Genomic DNA, 23971 nt, shown 5'->3' on the forward strand with positions numbered 1-23971 from the left:
CTCGCCAACCTAAAACAAAAACAAGTAGTTGATATCAATAAAAATTGCAAATATTAAATGAAAACCACACGTCACAGCAAGTTTTTTTTTTGTTAAAGATGGTTAAATCAACCATTTATTATCTGACATCAGTTAAAACTAAAACCATTTAACTAGGTAAAAGTCTTTAAATGAGCGCTGACGATTATTTTAATCAACCTAAATCATTGTGTTCGTTACTAATATTTTTATTTTTCATATTTAATAACTAGCATAGTAATAAGTTAAAAGAAAAAAATATAAAGAAAAAATGATTTAAAATTATTTTTTAAGAAACATAAATAATTTCTTCTAATAAAACAGGCGTCACTATAATCACGAACAAAAATTTTATAAAAAGCCTCAGAATAAAAATTGCAAAACTATGTTTAGTTCAACAAAGAATATTTTATAAACTCTAGATCTTGACAATCACGTTCGAACAGCAAATAAAAATATCGTTAAAAAAACGATACACACTAAAAGGCATAACCAGGTCTTCTTTTGAACTTTCTTATTAAATCTTATTAGCTGTTGCTCTCGCACTTATAAATTGCTATTAGAAATGTCAGACATTCCGTTATCATCTTCCATTGAATCGGCAACATTGCTGGTCAGAATGTCTTCTCTGGAATAATTTTGTAGTTGATTCATTGCCTCCTTTATCATATTGTTAGGTCCGTGGGGATTTAAACTCATCGCCCATGAAAAATTTTGCTGAGCTAATATAATTTCGTTACGTTTCTGATACACCTACAAAAAAACAAATTTTTACGTCAAACGTCAAAAATGTTATATGCACAAGTAATATAATTGGAATTACTAACCTTCCCAATCATGTAATAAATAAGTGAATCTTTCGGTGCCAATTTCTTAACCTCTATAAGTTCTTCGAGAGCTTCCTAAAAACAAAACTTAAACAGATGAAAATGTTGATGAAAAAATTAAATAAATGATTTTTACCTATATATATATATATATATATATATATATATATATATATATATATATATATATATATATATATATATATATATATATATATATATATATATATATATATATATATATATATATATACACATATATATATACATATATATATATATATATATATATATATATATATATATATATATATATATATATATATATATATATATATATATATATATATATATATATATATATATAGCTTTATGTATGTGGAACCATCTTTATATATCAGTTACATAAAGCTGCCTACTTTATGGTGGTAATATTTAAAAATATTTTCAAATATTAAAGATTTTTTTACATTTGGTTATGTATATAAATTATTATTTGGTTATATTTATTATGTATAAATATAAATATAGACATTATAAATAAAGTTAAAAATGGCGCTAACAGGAAAATTCTTTTTCAGAAGCTGAGCTTGCGAGCATTATTATTGAATTAGAAAAATAACTGTTTGAGTTAACAAAGATTGAAGGCACTTAGCATATCGTTTCTGTAAGGAATTGGAACCCGTATAAATTTAGCAAAAAAGGACAATGTACGCAAGAGAATTAGATAGGTGGGTTTTAGAAATCTAAATATAACTTATTCTTGAGAAAACCAGAATCAACTGAGTTTGACAAAAAGAAGGTTAATTAGTTTTTTGATGCTTGTCACTACTATTTAATCAGTACGTTATAACTACAGCCCCATCAATTCGCATTTTTAATCCAGATGAAAGTGGTTTCTGATTTTGTCATACATTGGTAAGATTGTTGCTGCTTTGTTTTTCAAAACAAGTTTTAAAAAAACAATTAGTATTATGTTATATGAGGGTTGTTAGAGCATATGTATCTCCCATGATTATTTTTTCACATGTACGTATAAAACCATCCTTCATGAATAAAGTTTTTCAATGTCGCAATAAACGAGTAGAAAAGCAATAAACTATTTGAAAAATGGTTTGATCAATTCTTACAATTTACACAACCATCTGCTATACTTTACTAATATTAAACTAAAAAATATAAAAGTAAAATTAAAAGCACGTAAAAACAATGCAATCATATTAAGACTTTCAAGTACCCATAAAATTAACAACTAGATATTTTATTTTCTATATCACTAAGCTCACAATTAATACAATTATGTACAATTGTATTAATTGTGAGCTTAGTGATATAAAAATACAATAAAATTGTGCAGACATGGCATAGCCAACACCCTGGTAGACAAGTAGCTATATTTGGAAATCTGTTTAGCATCGCTTCTGGTCCTCGCCATAAGCAATGCTAAACAGCGAGTAAAGCTGTAAGTGGATTTCGTAAATCAGGAGTTTATTTTGTAAAAACCCATGCAAGCACAAAAATAAAAACCTTATAGCTTATATATAATTAAATTAATTTCAAAGAAAAAAATACCTGTAGTCTCTCTGAGTCAAAGTAGAATCTCGCTCGATGATATTTACAAAGTGCATTTTTACTATTATATTCTATTGCTTTATTAATTGTATCCATAGCTAAATCTGTTTCTCCAAGCTCATGTTGAGTCTAAAATTAATGATGAAATTTAAAAATTTGACTTTGAAAGATTTTTTTTTTAAAAACTTACTAAGTTAAAATAAAATTCTGAAAAGAACCTACCACTGCTAAATGTCCCAGCAATACAGAATTTCTGGGGTTTATCTTCAGAGCAAGTTGAAAATGTAGTTTTGCCATAGAAAAATTGTCTTGTTTGTAGTATATCATTCCTATTCCATACCTATATCATTAATCTGATTTTAAAATGAATACTAAAAAAGCAAAAACTAAAAAAAAGTAATTAAACAACAAACCAAGCATTATAATGTTTTTCATTATAATGTAGGGCAGTACGAAAACAGGATATCCCTTTGTCAAAGTCTTCGATAAAAACATATTCATGTCCGAGTAGAGTGTAAGCATATGAAAATTCAGGTTCAAGCTGAAATTAGGTAAAAAAAAAATAATTTTATGGATCACCATCACCATTATAATAACTATGATTATCATAATGATTACCATAACTATTAACATTTCCATATAAACATACTTGTACAGCACGATGAAGAAATTTTATTGCAGTATTATGTTCCTTTTGTAAACTAAAACAGTTAGCCATTGCACACCAAGACTAAAGGAAAATTATATTTGGAGAAATTATATATAAGGACATTATACTTGTGAAATCAAAATAATTTACAAATTCGATTTTATTTTGTAAATTTGTATTATAAATTTTTTTTTTTGTGCTTTAGTTAAATCAGAAATGTTTATTAAGAGTTATTGTAAAAAGTATCGAGAACTCATTTCAATGTGTAAAAAGATACTTTTAAAATTCTTTTGAAATTTCATTTAAATTACTTCATTTAGTAAATAGTTTTATATTTACAACCATATCTTACTTTAAAAAAAAAAAAAAAATTAAAATAATTTTGTATTATTGAAAGTTAAATGACAGGAAAAAAAAATTAGAAAAAAGTAAAGAATTAGGTAAAATAAATGGATAATCAATTATTGGATTAAATGGATATCAATTAAATAATAATTAATAGGTAAATAAATTGGGTAAAATGTCAGAATAGTAATTAATTGCATTATATAATATTTAAAAATTATATAATTTAAAATAAAAAATAATTAGTAAATTTAACAAGTCAATCATAATAATGAACACAAAAGTTTTATGCAAAAATAAACCGTTTCTAGGTATATAAAACTGTAACCTACTAAAAAATACTTACAACTGCAGAATTTTTGTTACTATCAACCAGACTTTGAGCCAAACAGGAAAGCTCACAGTCTTTTCGTGATAACCATAAAAGAGATGAGTACACTGCCATTCCTGTCAAATTAAACAACATTATATTAATTTATTTTTTAAAATCAATTAAAGTCTTTTATGTCACGTGAAATTTAAGAAAAATCTATATTATTAAATGAATATTATAAATTGTTTACTTGTGCAATTAATAATATACATTTCACAAGCACAATACTAAAATGAAACTAGAGTAACTGGTGATGAGTTAAAACGAAGCTAGAGTAACTAATGAGTTAAAATAAAGCTAGAGTTACTGGCAATGAGTTAAAATGAAGCTAAAGTAACTGGTAAAAAACTAATTAAAAAAAAAGATATCTAGAACTTTTTTACTACTTAAGAAAAAGGAATTCAGCACTAAATAAAAATTTATTATTATTTATTATATGTAAAATTTATTATATAAAATTTGTCATAAGTTTCAGCAATGCGTTTTATTAGATAATTAGTTAACTAATTAGATACAACATATAAGCATGATTTTATTTGAAACATTTGCACATGCAGTGGTTTTTGAAGTAAATAAAAGTAATAAATTCTTTTGCAAAACAATAAAAATTAAAAATTATAGAAATGAAAGGAAAAAATTCATAGATACCATCAGATATGTAATCAGGATCATTTTCTCTAACTTTTTCAAATACTTTTTCAGCCTGAAAAATTTAATTTATTTAACAAACAAAACATTTAAAATGTAAAAAATAAAATACAATAAAGAAAATCTTTTATAAACATATACAAAAGCTTAAATTATAAAATTTTAAACAAGAAAATTAAACTATTTGTAAACAAAAAGTGATGAATGATGTGTGAATGATGAATGATAAGTGAATGATGAATGATAAGTGAATGATGAGTGAATGATGAATGATAAGTGAATGATGAGTGAATGATGAGTGAATGATGAATGATGAGTGAATGATGAATGATAAGTGAATGATGAATGATGAGTGAATGATGAATGATAAGAGAATGATGAATGATAAGTGAACGATGAGTGAATGATGAGTGAATGATGAATGATAAGAGAATGATGAATGATAAGTGAACGATGAGTGAATGATGAGTGAATAATGAATGGTGAGTGAATGATGAATGATGAGTGAATGATGAGTGTATGATGAGAGAATGATGAATAATAAGTGAATGATGAATGATGAGTGAATGATGAGAGAATGATGAATAATGAGTGAATGATGAATGAATGATGAATGATGTGTGAATGATAAATGACAAGTGAATGATGAAAATGAAAATTATGAGTGAACTAGTAAATTATGAACAATGAAAATTACTCCATACTATAAACAAAATGATCAACTAATGATTAGTAAAAGTAACAAATAATAAATGAATAAGTTGATAACAAATTAGCAATACTAATATAAACAAATAACAGCATAATTAATCAAATTTAAAAGGTAATTACAAGACAGAAGGTAAAAGTCAAAAAATTTAACGTACTGCTGTTATTTCACCCATTTCATAGTATGCCAATCCTAACTGTTCCATCACCCAACTGGTTGTTTGGTGATTTAATGGTAAGCTACTAAAGTAATCAACTGCTTTTTTAGAATCATATATAGAAAGGGCATGGTATGCCTTTCCTAAATCTTGAAATAAGCGCATCCAGATATCTAAAAAGAAAATATCCTCATTATTTTGTAAACAATTTATCTTTAAATTTATTCTTTATTATTTTAAATGTTGAAATTTTTTGATATAATATAATTTTTTTTTAGTTTGACTTAAATTTATTCTCAAAATTAATTACATTTTTGCATATAAGATTTGTATTTGATTTAATTTAAACATATTCAAATTGCTTGGTCATTTGATTTAAAAAAGTTATAAACGAAAATCAGAAAAAGTTCACAAAAAAGAAATGTGTTTGACAGCAGCCATTAAAACTGAGTTAATTTGAGAAAAAATCTTTCAGCACTTTTTTATAAGAAAATGTGAAAAAAAATTGATCTAACTTATGTAAATTTAAAATTAAGTAAATGTTAAGAACGACTTTCTGTAAGAACCAGGCAACAAACTTTTAATTGTGACCTTCTCTAAAATTGTTACTTTTTTAATATGTTGTTATTATTTACACTAAAAGCTTTAATCCAATATTTAAAAAAAAAAAATTGATTGGTTCTCTAGATATTGGATTTCAAAGTTTGATTAAATTTATAGAAATATTGACCAAATGTAGTCAAATGCATTTTTAAACTTGAAAATAAAACAAAATACTTTTCAATTGGCATTTCACTTGATTATTGTTGGATAGTTCAGAATAATTGGATAGTTCAGAATAATTGGATAGTTCAGAATAATTGGATAGTTCAGAATAATTGGATAGTTCAGAATAATTGGATAGTTCAGAATAATTGGATAGTTCAGAATAATTGGATAGTTCAGAATAATTGGATAGTTCAGAATAATTGGATAGTTCAGAATAATTGGATAGTTCAGAATAATTGGATAGTTCAGAACTAAAAATGATAAAATAGGTAAAGTAAAGATTTTGGATTGTCTAAATATCATGCTTCAAAAGTATGCAAAAATTGATTTATTGTCATTTTTGATCTTTATTTAAGGATTAAGGAATACTCACGGATTCCATAAAAAATTATGGAATCTGTGAGTAATCTATAATTTTTTATGATTATAAATCTTTATCTAGTATTGTTCCTATAAAAAAACACTGATGAGAAATTAAGGGGTTAGTCTCAAAATCCAAGTTAAAAACAGGCTTAAGTTGATAACAGAACTTTTTGGGTGGAATAATGTTAAAAAATTTAGAACATCGCAATGATTATCGGATTTTTTGATTGTTGAAAAAACAGAATATAGAATGTTGCAAATTATTGCATTTTTGATTATCGAAAAACAGAATAAGGAATAATCGTAAATATCTATAAATAATATATAGGAACATCGCAAATGAGTTTAATGTGATCTAACAAACTAGAACATGCAGAGAGAGTACACACATCGACTGACTAAACGGGTAAAACATGCAGTGAGGGTACATACATCAATAGACTTTAATAGGTAGAATATGCAAAAAGTGCCACTATCAACGGAGGGTTTTGGTTTGGCAAGCAGCTTAATAATTAAAAAAAAAAACTTTTTGTTTAAAAAAATAAAAACTGGAATGTCACAAATAATTGTGACATTCCAGTTTTTATTATTTTAAAATATTACTATTTCTTATAAAACAACAATAATATATTAAAAATCTTATTCCTTTTTAACTATTTGCAACTCTTTTACTTTTTAACTATTTGCAAAATTATTTCTTTTTTACTATTTGTAACATAATTCTTTTTTTATTATTTACAACACCATTTCTTTTTTACTATTTGCAACACTATTCCCTATTTTGGAAATTAGTCTTTTTTAATATATTCAACACTAATCCGAAGTTCATTTTACAACATTTTTCCTGTTACCCCCCTGGGTTTTCAAAAATTATAATATGAGAGAAACCTGAGCATAGTTCTTTTAACTATCATATTGAAATAATATTTGCAGAATTAATTTAATTATTATTTGGACTTTCTTGATGCAACTTTCATGATGCACAAAAAAGAAAAAATCATTTTCTTTTATTTAATTACTAAATACAATCATCTTATAATTATGATTTCCATCTACTACTATTATTTTCTAATATTTTAAAAATTTCCTACAATTATTGAAACAAAGAAAAACAAACAAATGATTTTGTATAAATGATTATGGTTTCGAAACAATGTTTTCCCCATCAATCATGAACTCACAATATTTTATATTATTAGGACTGTCAAGGAAAAATTAATCTAAAAAAAATTCAATTTTCTGTTTTTTAAATGCATTATTTTAAATGCTTTATTATAAAAGTTTGACATGCAAATCTTGCTGATAAAATGCGATTCTTGCCAATAAAATTGTGTGAGATATCATTTTCCCAAAAGTTGCTAATCATTGATTGTTGACTGGCTGTTATTTTAGGCAAATATATATGTAAATGAAAGTGTGTACATATATATACAAAAGTACCATTGTGTACTTTATTTCTTTTTGCATATATAATATATATAATATATATATATATATATATATATATATATATATATATATATATATATATATATATATATATATGTATATATATATATATATATATATATATATTGTAAGATCATTTTTTGCACATTCCCAATTCACTAATACAACATCCAAAGTAACAACAGTTACATAAATGTTTCATCAAAGGATTGTAGTAATTATCATCAGAGGATTGTAACAGTGAGAAAACGCATAGAGCACAGCCAAATAAGTTACAAAAAAGTACTGAAAAAGTGCTTATTAGGCAACCAGTCAGAAGAAGAATTATAAAGATTTTCTTAAACTTTCATTTCAAATTCAAGATCACTCTCCAGCAGCCAGGATTATTTGATTTTCAACAATTGCTTATGATGTGGTCAATAAAGCAAAAACTATTATACCAAAAACAAAGTTCCAACATAAGTTATGGCAAGTCAGATCGTTTGCAAAAAAATTTCTATAAAGATTTGTCAGCATTGCAAAAGAATTTCTAATAAAAAAACTTTAAGTAAAATAATAAAAGTAAAACAACAAAAACTCTAAGAGAAAATGACAAAGCCCTGTGTCTATTCTTCAGCTACAACTGATAAATTAACTCAAAATGAAAGTTTTGAGTTTATTCATCAGCTGTAGCTGCAGAATAGACACAGAGCGAAAACGGCACTCTGCAGCTTTAAAAAAGGAAGGCTTAAGCTAAAAAACTAAACTTTTTACTTAATCAAAGATCAACAAGAGAGATGGAATATAATTAGACATATAGCTTCTCAGTCTACAGGAAAAAATTAGCACAAAGAAACAGTTTCAAATTTTCACAAAGAAACTAAGAAAATTAGCACAAGAGTTTCAGAAAAACAATGAAGTAAAAAAAGATTAACAGTCTAACTGGTAATCATAAAGGTCAAGAAAAAGGAAAATTCTGTACAATAAAGACAAGCTCAAAAAGCGGACTACAATCTGTCAAATTGCTTATAGCCTAAAGAAAGTAACTCTAAAATGTTTTCTGTAACATTTACAATGAATCTCTGATTAAATTAACTATTGAACGCACTCGGAAGAAATTGAGAAAAGCATTACACACCAGGAAGAAACTTAAAGCACCTCAATATCAGGCTGCAACAAATCATTTTTTAAAAATAAACGTTGACATTCCTATCATTTAATGACAAACGTCTAATTTAAGAGGTATATGTCAAATAAGCCAGTTATATTTTCAAACCTTTCAATTTTTAATTTTTTTTATTCAAATAATTTTTTATTAAATTATAAGGGAGTTTTATTTTCAAATAACTTTCATTCTAGTTAATAAGTTAATAAATATATCAAAGATACTTGATGAATTTTATCAATTTTTTATTAATTCAAAACAATTTTTCACGCTTTTGCAAAGTGCGCGCAAATTAATGATAACTTATATGCAATAACCTTATGACTGTAAACTGTTATCCATTAATACAAAATAGTTAATTTTTCTCAATTTAGCTCATTAAATTTATTTACTAATAAAAAAACATATAAACTTGAAGAAAATAAAATAAAAGTGAACTAAAAATAAAATAAAAGTTGTTTTGATATTATTTTTTTAAACCTTTATAAATAATATAATATTAAGTATTTAATAAGTTATTATTAAATACTTAATACGATATTATTATATTTATAATATTAAGTATTTAATAATGAAAATATCATATTATTGGTTTTGTTAAACGCATCATAAAAAACGAAAACTTTAATAAACATAATAGTTCTATATACTCTATTAAATTATATATATTTCAGAAAAACTTAAAAAATCATTTTAAAACTTTTATAAGTACAAACAAACATTAATTCACTTTAAGGATAATAAGAAAAATAAAAAAAAAGAACGCTTTTGAAGAAAGCAATGTTTTAGCATGGTTTCTTTTAAAATCATTAAAAATGCGTTTTAAATTTTATTACCCAACTGTTTTTTATTATAATAATTTACTTTACTTTATTTTAATAATAAATAAAAAACAGTCAATTGCATAATTATTTGGAAAAAAAAAATGCTGAAGTAATGTGTTCATTTTTAAAAATTTTAGGCAAATGCCAACATTTGCATAAGTAAAAGTAAGGAAATGTGATGTTCGTTTTTCTGTCTTTTTTTTTTAACAAATGTTTGCTGACAACCTGAATATGTAGTTTTTCAATGTAAAAGAAAAATTATTGCAAACATTAAAGAAACAAAAGAAATATTATTGCAAACATTAAAGAAAAACTGCTTAACAGACTTACTGTTATCTGTTTTACAAACTATCCTAAATGTCTAAAAGGGAAGATTCTTGGAATTAAAAACATAAAATCAAAAGGAGATGACTCATAAAAAAAAGAAAAAAGAATGCAACAACCTTTTGCACCAATGAAAATGTTGAACCAGACATTGTTACTACTTCCTTGGATATAACTGCCACAAATATTAAAAAGCATTCAAGGTACTGCCCAATGGACTCGAAATTTTATAGCAAGAATTTTGACCTTCAAGAAATTATCAAAACTTATAAAAATTATCTTTACCTCACAGTCACCATTTCCATGAAATTAACGAGTGAAAAAAAAGGAGGTTATTTTTAAAAAAAAATTTAGTACAAACAGTTTCCCATTTATTTTCATCCAAATACCTCACACATCAAGAATAAAGTAAACCACAACTTTTCATTAATTCATTAGTGATTGTGAACATTCTGTTTTGCTGCAGTTATATTGTCATAAATAGTGCACTGACTAATTAAAAAGGTTTGTTACATGTTCTCAATGAAAAACTTTTGGTTGATACTAAGACCTCACTTAAAAGCACACTGACTATGCAGGTGACCACTCAAATTTGAAAATGAAATTTTATGTCTTTTTAATGAATCTTTATAAATTTTCACGATTATTTACTAAGGTAAAATACCCAGTACTTACCCCAAGCACTTAGCCATTGCCACTTGTCCACTAAAAAGCATGCAGACCAAAAACTAATTGTTAGAAAGTTCTAAAATTATGTCTAAAAAAAGTTCTGATGTTTGCATTATAACTGACAAAAGTTTGATGATTGAAACTTTAAAAACAAAGGCACATGATCTTTTTTGAGACCAAGTAGCAATAACAAGAGCGTATAGTGAGCACCAGGTGTTTTACCCTAATTATAAAAAAATTATGCATTATAATATTTTGCAAGAAAATATATATTTTTTTCAAAGATATGTTTAAAACTTTACAAAAATAAATAATAAACGTTATCTTTATTAGATAAATTTATGCACAAATGCACATGACATAGAATATAATGACATAATTATACTCTAAACATTTCAGGTTTTTATATATATATATACACAATAACAAATAAATATTAACTATATTTTTTTTATGTGCATGAATTAATAATTTTTTGTTTAAATGGTTTAGGTAATTAAATTAAAAAATTTTAAACAAAAATATGTACAAAAAAGTCTACAGAAATAAAAAAAAAAACTTTTAAAAAAAAGTTTAAAAAAAAGGTTTATTAATGAGCCACAGAATGTATTTTAATTATTTAACTGATACCCTGTTTTGATAAATACTACAGTTTAAACTATTTTCTGAGAAAGAAGACCTGACCTGATTGATTACAATAAAATGATAAATTATTGCTTACACTCCAATAATACCTTTTTTAAAAAGGTCTTCGACTTTAAAATATCGCTAATAAAAAAATTAAGATCATTTTAAAAAGTTCCATGAATTTTTCATGAAAAATGAAAATTCATGTGATTGCCTAATTTCCATCACCAGTTAGTAAGTGACCGGGGCCCCAACTCCAGCTAAAAATGGGACTTTTTACAAACCCGGCTAGGAAAAAATTTATAATACTCATAAATTTATGCATACATTTACAATTTACAAAATGCTATATATATATATATATATATATATATATATTTTTTTAAACTAATTCACTTCCAACAAAGTTGCAAGCAACCATAACAACCACAGTAATGAGTTACTAGAAATCAAATAATAGGGTTAAAGAGCAAGGAAACGGTTAACTGAAGACTCAAGTTGTAGGTTGTATAAGTCAGGAAAACATGAAGATGAGAGTTCTGAGGTTTTGTTGATGTGCAAGGAAAAAAACTAGATAAAATATTTTATAACAGTCAATCAAACTAGAGACGATAGCTCATTTGAGCAGCAACAATGATAGTATATGTAGAAAAAAGAAAGAGAATGATGCATGCTTCTGACAATGGAAGAGTGGCTCAATCTTGGCAGATAAAGCATGTCCAATTAGATTTACTATGTGCTTTGGGACCTTGTCTGAGTTAGGAATGTCAACAAAAAAGGAAATGTCAGCAATATAGTATAGGAATATAGTAAATAACTATATAGGAATATTAAAAATTTTGCTGTTTGCAGTAAATAACTAAGTAATGTTGGAATTAAAATTCATTAGTCACTGCAAGCCCAGAGCTGTTACAAGAGAGATTAGATTAAAAATGTGAAGTGAAGTGACAGTGAAGATTTTTTGTCAAGACAAGAGTATAAAGGTGAGTTATCAACAAATAGAGCCACTTTAGATGTAAAATTGTCAGGAAGATCATTAAAGTAGTTAAGAAACAATACAGGAGCAAAAATAGAACCTTGGGGTACCCCTAAGGTTACTGAAAATAAAGAAGAGTGTAGGCCTTCAAAAATAGCTTTAATACTGTGATTAGAAAGAAATGATAAAGTAAACTCAAAACCTTTACATAATGAAACTAATAATCATAAACTATCCTGGTCATGTTTAAAATATTTGGAAAATTTTTTCCTTATAATATCCGGAAAAATATTTTGAAGACATTTCTGGAAAAATCCACGAATAAAAATGCTTTTTGTCTAAGAATATCTCATGTGCTTGAAAAGAAAATTTTTGGCAGGCAAAAAATAACTTCCTTTTTTTTCACTCGTTAATTTCATGGAAATGGTGACTGTGAGGTAAAGATAATTTTTATAAGTTTTGATAATTTCTTGAAGGTCAAAATTCTTTCTTCTATATAAAAGAAAAGTATTTTAATACTTACTCAAATAGAGTTTATAAATTAAAATAAACAAGAATTATAGTCAAAATAATTAAAGTGATCTCATAGTATTGAGTGTTTATCTTAAATAATACTTGAAAAATAAGTTTTGTATTATTTAAACGTTCCAAAAAAAAGTATTTATCAAAACATTAGCAAACAATTTTGTAATAAATAATTTTTAACGCTTTTTTTTTATTCTTGAAGGTAACTTCCGGACCTTTGATAAACGCTTTTGTAGTTAATAAATGACATCAAACAAAAAAGCTGTTTCAAATAACTTTAACTTGAGTTAAAACGTTAGGGTTTTCCCTTTTACAATTGATTTTTATGTATTGGTCAAATTCATTTCAGAGTTCTGGTCTTGAAATTAATTTGATGTAGGGAAAAAAGTAAAGATGGTAACTTTGCTATTAAAAAAAATCAACTAAGCGCTACTGTCACTGCTACTATTAGTTCTTAATTCATCATGATTATGTGGTACTTTTGAGGAATTGCAAAACAAAATGCAAATGTATTTGTGTTATCAAAAGCTAAAAAATAAACTGAAGACAATTGAATATTGTCATTGAATAGCAAATATGTTTTTAAAAAAAAAAAGAACATTGCAGTTGTCCTGTTAGTTCTAGTAGGTTGTGTACTGGATTGTTTACCATCACTTTTGTGTTTTTTAAAACACAATAATAAAAAAATGCTAACTACAATAAAAACTACAAAAGAAAAGATTTAGGCTCTATCTTGCACAGAACAGTTACAAAGTGTAACCATTTTTAAAATTAACTGAGTCCTAAAAAAATAAAAAATAATAACAGATGACATAATTGTTATATCAGTAGATCCAGAACTAAACTATACTTAAAAGGATGTATCATTAATTGTTTAAAAAATGAATAATACTTTTAAAATGGCTATTTAATTGTAACGTGTTTATTTAGTACTTATTAAATTGAAATTTGAATGCAAATCATCTGTCTTTCAACACTTACATTACAAATATCCAAATATACTTTACATAGATAACACTAAAATTGAAAACATTGACTTCTATATCAATAAACTCACAGATGATTCAAATAATAGTAATACTTTAGAAAAAAATAACATTTTTAAAATAGAACCAAAAGTATGACTAATATCATCCTAAATTTCAACTTGTTTCTCCGCGCAGCGGCCTTGTTCGTCAAGGTTCGTGTTTCGGAGTTATAGAGTTGAGAGAGGGTTATAACCACAATTAAATAGCCTCCCCATCTGTAGTGGCCTTCTGGGCCTTAGGGAGGTGAAATAACAAAAAAAAAAAACAAAAAAAAAAAAAAAATACTGAAAATACTGATGTAAAAAGCACTTATAATGGTTTAAAAGGCCATATTTCTTATTAATAGAGTTTTTTAATAATGGTATTGTAAATATTGAACTTAGTAACCGTGTGGCTCCAAAACGATGTGGTATTAATTACATAAGCTTAGATCAAGACACAAAATTTGGCATACAGAAAGCATAAAATTATAGCTGGTTGACTATAATTTACTTGGTTTTTTGGGAAACTTAGTTTTATTTTATATTGGAATGTTTTTTAAAATAGGACATCTACATCAGACCTAGGCCATTTAGAAAGAATTTAAAAAGGTAAATTATTTGAAAACCTTTTTCAAAAGCAAAAGTTGAAAAATGTCTATACTTTATCAGCCTAATCAACAATAAATATGGTTTTAGCCCTGATAAATTAGGTCCATCAAGAAGTTTATTTGACTAGAAAACTCAAGATTGTGTTAATTGTGTTGGGTCATGAACAACAAGTAGAAAATTTTCCTTAATGTTATGTTCAATGCCAGCTACAGATTGAGTGTACAGATGCAAAACTTTATGTTTTTTAATCATATCTGCTAGTGACCAATACATCAAATATTTTTAAATTAAACAAAATAATACCTTAATTAGTAATTGTTAAAAAAACATTAAATTCAATATATGATTAGGAGAAATTAAAAAACTGAAATTATTTTAAAATCGAGTTTTTTAATCTAATTTTGTTAAAAGTCAAATTTGGCAATCTGGTTTTGTTATGTTAAAACCATTAGTTAAATTTATAAAAAACTTAATGTTTGTTCCCATTGCAATTTTTTTGAGATGAAAGCAATTTTAACATTTTGAAAATTTTATTTGTGAACTTGTATATATGAAGGGTCCTTTTCTTAATTTTTATAACTATAACTTTCTCTTTGTTGAATTGTATTTTTGTTTCAGCATATCACTTTGTTTTTATGATTGATTTAAGTTTTATTTTTTAAGTCAGCTTTTTTTCATTTTTTCTCATTGTTTAACTGGAATAATAATAATATCACGCAAGTTGTTTGTATTTTATCTCTCTTTTTATAAACTTGTTTTAAACAACTTCAAATAGGTTTTTTGTACACTTTCTGATCTTGGTAAATGATAGTATTTGAATAGACCATTTGAATCTTTTAATTTAAAATTATTACAAAGCATATAGTAGAACCACAATACAATTTAGGCGTTTTAAAAATCTAGCCAAAAAAAGTATAAATATTGAGATTTTTCAAATTGAGAAGCTACCATTTTAATCTTTTTCCCTGTGCAAAACTGTGAAGACCGCAACAAATGATTTTGGCTAATAAACATATATAATTCATGTAATAACCGAATAAAAATAATGATCTCAAGTAAACGCTTTAAAAGTCTAACTTTTAAAGTGTTTACTTGAGATCTTTATTTTAAAAATTAATATTAGTGCTATAGATATAAGATATACAAATTTAAAAATTATGGTTATGTTTTACTGATAAAATATTAAAACCAAAACAACAATTTTTACTTTTTATTTGGATTTAGTAAGAGAATAGAGTAAATTAACTTCACGGTAAATGAAAACAAAATATTTTAATGTAAAATAAAAATAAAACAAAGTAGAAAATGGGTATTCTTTGATTAATTACAATTTTTTTTTTGTCAAAAGTCTCCAGTTGAACTAAAACGCAAACATTTTTTCAAGAGAAAAACCCTAATCTATTTGTGAAAATTGTTTGAAAAACTCTGCGGTAAGTACATTTATTATTCAAAGCAGATATTTTACAACAAAAAAATATTAAGTTTATACTAACCTCTCAACCGGAAGTATAATGGCAAAACAATAAATGTTTTTTTGTTAATACCTCAATAAATAGATTGATTTAGCAATTTTAATTAACACAAAACTTATTTTATAATTTAAATTCATACATAAATTTTTAAATAGGTCGAGTGAATCCGGGTGAAAAAAAAAGCAATTGCTTTTACTCAGCGTTTTTCGAGTGATTGCTCAGCTTTACGTGAATAAAATTTTTAGGAATTTTGATCAAATTTTTATTCACATAAAGCTGACCAATTACTCCAATATGTCTCGGCACTTGGGAATCCCTATAATAATAAATATACGCATACAAATAAGAAAAATTTATTTGTATAAATAATGCCTCACCTAAGTAAATATATAGCATAAAGTAATTGATGAACGATAGCTTTACTGTTTTAATTATTTGATGACAAAAAAAATATTTTTAATTTGTTATTCCAGAAATCTATTTGGATATCTGGAGAAATATCAATGCAATCATATTTTAATTTGTGTTTTTAAGGTTCTCTGGCACATATTAGGAGCATAAAATAAATCTGACAGCTGTACCAAGCTTAATTTGATCAGCTGGCAATTGGTTTTCTTTTTTTGAGACATCGAGCTTATCGGTATGTGATGGTTGAAGAAAATCTCTTTTTTTATAAAGAAAAGCAAAAATGTTAAAAGTATCTTTTAGGTATCATTAGGCAATTGGTAGACAGTTATAACTAGTTTTTTGTTGGTACAAATTTTTAAAACAACCTAATGCTAAAAGTTTAATCACAGAATTAAATGAAGCATTAAACGAATTAAGAAAACAAAGAAGAAGAAAAAAAAACTAAACAAAGAAAAAGAGATGTAATAATCTAAAAGAAATATAAGCATTGTTTAAAAAATGTTAAAGTAAAATAAATTCTTATTTTAAGTTTTAACTTAAGAAATAAATAATACTTTAAAATTTTTGATGAAATGCAAAATATGTTATACTTTTATATGATAAACTTTTATCTTGAAAATTGTGAAAACAAAAATAATTAAAAAAGCTACAAGATGAAATGAAAATGGTAATAGTGGTAAAATGAAATGGTAATAGTGCTAAAGCGCTTGCTTCATAAGCAGCGCTTTACCACTACACTAAAAAAAACAACAACAAAAAAACATAAAACTAAAAAATGATCAAGAAGGCTCACAGCAGAGTAACTTCAAATCACGGTACCTTTCGAAGACATACTTATTTTAATTTGTACTTATAGTAGTTAGAAAGGTAGGAAAAAAAAAAAATTATTTTTTTCTATCAAAAACCTCCAAGTAATAAAATCCTTAGGCTCAAAAACCAAATTAGTTGAAAACATTAATAAAATTATATTGTTTTTAAAAAATGTTTTTTTCAAATTTAGACATCAACTTTCTTTTCTATTATAAATTCATAATTATAACACTAGGAATACTAATCTTGGATTATCAAGGAATTTCCACAATTTTTAAGTTACAGGAGTGAAGACATACAACAACCTCACAAAATATTTCAAAAAGCAACTAATACAAAAATCAGCAAAATATAAAAAAAAATTACCTGAATTTTGTTGAATTGGAGATAAAGAAATTGATGTGGGTTTTTCATCTTTGATTTCATTTATGAGATTTTCGTTTTTAGCAGCTGATTGAATATTTTGAATTGTAGGGGTTAATGGTTGTGAGACATGAGTGAGACGAGACTTTACAAAAAATATGAATAGGAATAAAATTTAATAAAAGTTCTAAAAAACAAATCTACAAAAATATTGTGCAGTACCTTTAATTGATTCTTTTTGTAATTTTAAACATAAAAAGTTTTTTTAGTTTTGGTTTTACTTATTTAAAAGTATTGTCATACTAGCCTAAATTAATTATGATTATATTTAATTAATTTAATTAATTATTATTATATTTCAAAAATTAATTATAAATTTAAAAAATTTTATATACTATATTTCAAAAAACATAAAACTTTTCATTTTTAATAACAATACCTTTGTTTTACGAGCAGTAGTGATTGGTTTATTGGAGTCTGCAAACCTAACTCGAGGTGTTTTTTTAATATCCTAAATGTAACATGCTAAATAAAGGAGGTATAGATTCTGAAAACATTGCTACTAATAATAATTTTAATAACTAATAATAAATATTATTACTACTAATAATTAATCTTAATAACTGTTTTTAAAATTTAAACATAATTTTTTTCTGAACTAAAGTTAATAAAATAGAGTTTACAACTATAGTTTCATACCTTTGCCGAAGAATCAAATAAACGATTACTTCTCCGTAAAGAAGTACAGTTTGTTGTCACAGCCAACTGAGAAATAGGTGAAGGTGAACCAAATGAAGAAAAACCTAATGATGAGTGACGACTTCCATTGATTTTCACTGTTGTCTTTAAATTACAGCAAAAAAAAAAAAAAAAGAAAAAAGATATTTACAATTTTCTCAAATATTTATGAGGTAATTATTCTATAGTAACTTACTTAAATATTATCTTACCAACAAAAAAAAGTCCTAATAAAAGTTAAAGATTCCATAACATGAAAATATGTCATAGACAACTTTTCTTATATATACATACACACACACACACACACACACACACACACACACACACACACACACACACACACACACACACACACACACACACACACATATATGTATAAATATATACGTGCTAGACATTCTGAAGGTAGGTGAAAAAATTTTTTTGGCACATTAAAATAAAATTTAAATTTTATAATTTAATAGGTTATAATTAATTTATCTTGAAAATGGTACTTTCCAAAAACAAAAACAAACAAAAAAAAATCGCTTTATTTTTAGTATCAAGTTGATTTTTAAATGATTTTGTTTAATGAAGTAAAGAGCCCAATGGATTGTAGTTTACAAAAAAACGTTACTTACCAATAGACACATTAAATAAGATTCCTTAAAAAATTATGAGCTTTAAAAACTAATAAATTACTTTCATAAAAAAAATTACTGTCATAAAAAAAAACCCACAAATTTCAACCCCTTGCAGGCCTAATGATGTCAAATGATATAATTTCTTTTCAAAACATAACTCTAGTAGTAACTGTTTCACCATATGAAAATGGTTGCCACATCTTTTAAAATGCCTCCACAATTACAATGTTTCATGGTGCCCCATGCATCAGTGGGAATTTGTACGCATGCCAATGTTTGCAAATTTATTCTCGCACTTATGACGATTTGCACTTATTCCAGTTTTTCAAACTGCTTTGGACTTATGCCAGTTCACACTTATACAATTCACACATATTCAGCCTCCCGCTATGCACATCACCAAGCATATTTATTTTATATCTCATCAATAAAATTTTTTTTATTTTTTTATAATTATTATTTTATAATTATTTTTTTTGCCTTTTTTTTTTCTGGTGTCCCTAATACTTTGGTACTTAAGGCATGAATGCCCTTTTTGTCCCTTACTTTCAGCGACCCTGTGCATGATTTGCTTTTAATTAATTTAAAGATTTTTAAAAATTGTACATTAATATACACTGAACAAAATTTAGAAAATTTAAAAAAAGTTTCTTTAAGTTATTATAGCTTTTATTATAAATTAATATAAACTTGACATTAAGTATATCAATTTTTATATAACTATTTTTATAAACTTATATACTTTTATACTCTAAACAAAGAAATTAGTATGCAATGAAAATTTGGCGTCTTCAAAGTCTTGGCGCCAGAGTGAAAATCACCCAATGTACCTGTCTTTCGCTGGGCCTGTATACATAAACATTCGTGTTTTTTAACAGGTAATTACCATTACGTTCAATGTATAATTTGTATGAAAAAAATATAACAGTATTTGCCGTTATGTTTTTTCATACAAATTATAGATTGACATAACAGTAATTACAGTAATAACGTTATAAAACACTAAAAATCTAGCATTATGTTTTTAAAAAATATAACGAGTATTTTTTTAACAGTCTGAATGAATAAACATAATGCATGAACATGAGTGTAAGCCATTAATAGATTTCAAATTTTATTTTAAGTTTAATATAATCAATAGCAAACTCTAAAAGTAAATTACCTGTCGATGAGGAGCCTTTAATGGCGCTTTTAGAGGATTTTCATTGAAGTTAGATATTGGAGGTGTGATAAAATTAGGAGAAGAGCCCAATTCCACAACAGGTGAATCCGTAGGAAGAACACCAAAACTGAAAAATTATTATTTTAAAATTTATACTGATAAAAAAAAATAGATTTATTAGCTTTGAATTGAGTGATCTTTTTTTGCAGCAAACAGAAACTTAAACTAAACCACTTCCTGATAATAATATCCATTGAGCAATGAGTTTAGATTTTTTTTTTGCAAAAATATTCAACAAAATTGCAAATAGTCCTAAAATCTTTTTAATCTAAAATAAAAATGTTTTGGAAGTAAAAAAAAATCTAACTTAACCTAAAATAAAAATGTTTTAAAAGTAAAAAAAAAAAAAATAACTTTTTAAAGTTCAAATTTCTAGTTTGAAGGTGAATTGGGCAAACTAAAGATTAAAAAACACTTTTTAAAACAGTATTTCATCTGAGAACAAAGTTTTTGAAAAATCCATTTGTGCATCTAAAAAATCAAAGTTTTGATTTTTTGTTATTTTTTTATGTTTTATCTTTAATATATATTTGACGATTTCCAGGTTTACAATACAAAATTAAAGAAAGTTTTTTCAATTAAGTCTACAATTAAATTTAAAAAGTAAGATTAAATTGCATTCATTAATTGTTACATTGTTCTCTTGATAATTACATTAACTCTATTTTATATTTAAAAAAATGCTATGTTTAAACTGTTAACTAGAAGATTTATAGACATGGGAAGACCGAGGAGAAAAATTTCAACAGGAGTACAAACTTAGTTTAAAAAAAAAAAAGAAAAACAAAGAATGAAGTTAGTAATAAATACATGATTTAAAAATTATGATTTAAAAAACTGACTTTGGTGTGACAGGACTATCAGAAGTTTTAGTTCCAATTATTCTTTGTCTCGCTTTAACAGGAACACGACTTTTTTTTAAAGCAATTGATTGCGGAGGTGGCATATCTGAATCCCCATCATTCCATTCATAATTTACGGTGGACAAATGTTCTTGCAAAGTTGGCTTACTGACAACAGTTGATGTAAACAAGGGTCCAGATTTTGCAGGATCAAGATTTTCAGAATATACATTTTTGTAGTTCGAAATTAAATCAAATGGAGAAAATTCAGAGTTTTTGATGATTGAAGGTTGGGTTGCTTTAGCTGAGCTGGTAGTTTTGAAGTAATCAACCGGATCAATTTTTTCTCCTGTAATATATTATCAATAGGATACATAATTAACAAAAAAGTTTAACTAAAAAATTATAAATAATTATTAAACTTTTCAATTTTATTTATTATATTACACCTATATTTTATTATATTACACCTATAAGTATAAACTTTATTTTAAAAATAGTTTTTTTAGTTTTCAACATAAACACAATTTTTTTATTTTTAAAAAACAATTTTTTTTTTACTAAATTGTAGAATAAAACAACAAAAAATCATGAAACTCGCTAGTGTCATCTTTATATGAAGAACCTTTACATCAAGAAGACTTCTAAAACAAAAATCTTTATATGAAGAACCTTTACATCAAGAAGACTTCTAAAACAAAAATCTTTATATGAAGAACCTTTACATCAAGAAGACTTCTAAAACAAAAATCTTTATATGAAGAACCTTTACATCAAGAAGACTTCTAAAACAAAAATCTTTATATGAAGAACCTTTACATCAAGAAGACTTCTAAAACAAAAATCTTTATATGAAGAACCTTTACATCAAGAAGACTTCTAAAACAAAAATCTTTATATGAAGAACCTTTACATCAAGAAGACTTCTAAAACAAAATTATTGCTCAGCAAAATCAATGTTCATAAACCATTTTTCATATTCTGTATGATAAGTCTAAACTGAATTATTTCTTTAAACAAATATTCTTTAGCTAACACTTGTATTAGGTAAAATGATTATTATTTTTTTAAATCATAACTTTCAATCACAACAATAAACCTAAAATTTATTTCATTTATTTATATAATATTATTTATATTATTAAATTTAGAGTAGAGAGATTTTTCGGGAGGGCATCAACTATATAACCAGTTATTTTTTTCAAATGAAAACAGAATAAAAATTGGATTTTTTTCACATCTTAGCACTAGACTATATTCAGTGTTCTTAAGAAAGAAAAGGCCATAATTACAAAGACTTTTCACTATATAATGGAGTTAAGAGGATTAGAGCTTATATATATGTCATAAATTTAATAAAACAGAAACGTGGTTTTAAATAAAAAGAACCTCTTTTTTTAAGCTATATATAAAAGAGGTCATCATCCAAAATGACATTTTAAAATAATTTTAATAATTTCAAAAATATTTTATAAAACATAAAAACATTGAGAATTAAATTAGAGCACTAGAACAATTTTTAATTTTGTAAATTCATTTTAGAATTACAATGTTCTTAAAAACAAAAATTCATTTTAGAATTGCAATGTTCTTAAAAATAAAAACTCTTTATTGGTCTCCTTTTCCCAAAGAATGCTCTCTTTTAAATGATATTTCTAAACAAAATTTTACCAAGCCTTTTCTCTCTACCTGTCAATATTATCAGAACTAGTGACTTTTATGCTCATAATGACTGGACGGCTTGATTGTAAAACCTTACTCTAAAGCTTAAAATCATTATCTAAAACAAAGATCTACTATTTTCAGATTACTAAACCTTATAATTTATCTCAGAAGTTTTCAATATTAAGGTTCTAAAGGCCTTAACATTGAAAATCTTTAATAGTGTCACAAAAATACAAGAGTCTGATCTTCTTAGTCCTTCTAAGGACAAAGCAAAACTATTTGCAAAGAACTTTTCCTTAAATTTATTCTTAAATCTAATAGGCAAACTCTTTTTGACTAAAGAAATAGTTTAATTGATTGTAAGATATACAAATCAGTAAAATCTTAAAAAGATCCCAGAAAAATCTTCAACACTTTCTAAACTATCTAACAAGTGCTTGACCGAACCTTGTTATCTTACCTGCTGAAAAACAATTTCATTAACAAATACTACAATGGTTGCTCCTCTAGCAAGCTAATATATTTGGTGTTTTATCAATAAAAACACAACTTTGTGTGACTTTTCATGTTTGTACTGTATATTGTATAAGTCAGAAAATGCCTTAAATTTCTACCAACTCCTAACTTAGTGGTTGCTTCCTTGTAGAAAGTAAATTTGTTAATAATAATAAAAAAAAAATGATAAAAAATTAACTAGAAATTAAAAACTATAAGAAAAAAGTAAAAGTGCAGACAAAAAAAGATAAAAATATGTAATACAAATTTACATTTGATTACATGTTAACAAAAAATAAACAAGTTATATACAAGTTTATATGTAAGTAAGCAAAAGTTTTTTGCTGTTTTTTTTTTCTCCTTGTGTTTTCTTTTTGTAATTTTGTTGTTATGTAAGATAATGTAAATTATGTTTATAAAATTAAACAAGTTACCAGTTTGACAAAGTTGTTCGAATGAATGCCATAAATAAGGATTACATCGTAAACTTTCACGAAAACATTCAGCGGCTTTAGATGATTGGCCAGTTTTTCTAAAAAATTTAAACTTTAGCTTAATAAACTTTTCAGACATTCAGAATTAACAACTTAATAATTGTAATAAATTTAATATACATATCAATCTATTAAATTTAATATTAATAAGTTCATATTAATATTAAAGCATTTAACTTAAATTAATAACTGAGATAATTTATTATCTATTATACAACATATTTGTGTATCCCAATTTATGTAAAAATAAT

At 25.1% G+C, this 23971-nt stretch overlaps 1 protein-coding gene across 1 annotated transcript in view; it reads right to left on the bottom strand.

Moving 5' to 3' along the window:
- Positions 1-290: 290 nt before the first annotated feature.
- Positions 291-23971, bottom strand: part of LOC100197596 (cell division cycle protein 27 homolog) — a 60792-nt gene continuing 37111 nt past the window's right edge. Inside the window, exons 5-19 of the mRNA XM_065799765.1 lie at positions 23661-23758; positions 21067-21415; positions 20165-20291; positions 18338-18481; positions 18078-18149; positions 17642-17783; positions 5299-5471; positions 4433-4487; positions 3758-3858; positions 3067-3147; positions 2831-2958; positions 2640-2757; positions 2418-2546; positions 846-920; positions 291-771 (exon numbers count right to left, since the gene is read on the bottom strand). Coding sequence (XP_065655837.1) covers positions 565-771; positions 846-920; positions 2418-2546; positions 2640-2757; positions 2831-2958; positions 3067-3147; positions 3758-3858; positions 4433-4487; positions 5299-5471; positions 17642-17783; positions 18078-18149; positions 18338-18481; positions 20165-20291; positions 21067-21415; positions 23661-23758 — 1999 coding nt within the window. The 3' untranslated portion in view covers positions 291-564. The remainder of the gene's footprint in view (positions 772-845; positions 921-2417; positions 2547-2639; positions 2758-2830; positions 2959-3066; positions 3148-3757; positions 3859-4432; positions 4488-5298; positions 5472-17641; positions 17784-18077; positions 18150-18337; positions 18482-20164; positions 20292-21066; positions 21416-23660; positions 23759-23971) is intronic.

This window comes from Hydra vulgaris, chromosome 06, assembly GCF_038396675.1.
Source record: "Hydra vulgaris chromosome 06, alternate assembly HydraT2T_AEP".
Taxonomy (NCBI): domain Eukaryota; kingdom Metazoa; phylum Cnidaria; class Hydrozoa; order Anthoathecata; family Hydridae; genus Hydra; species Hydra vulgaris.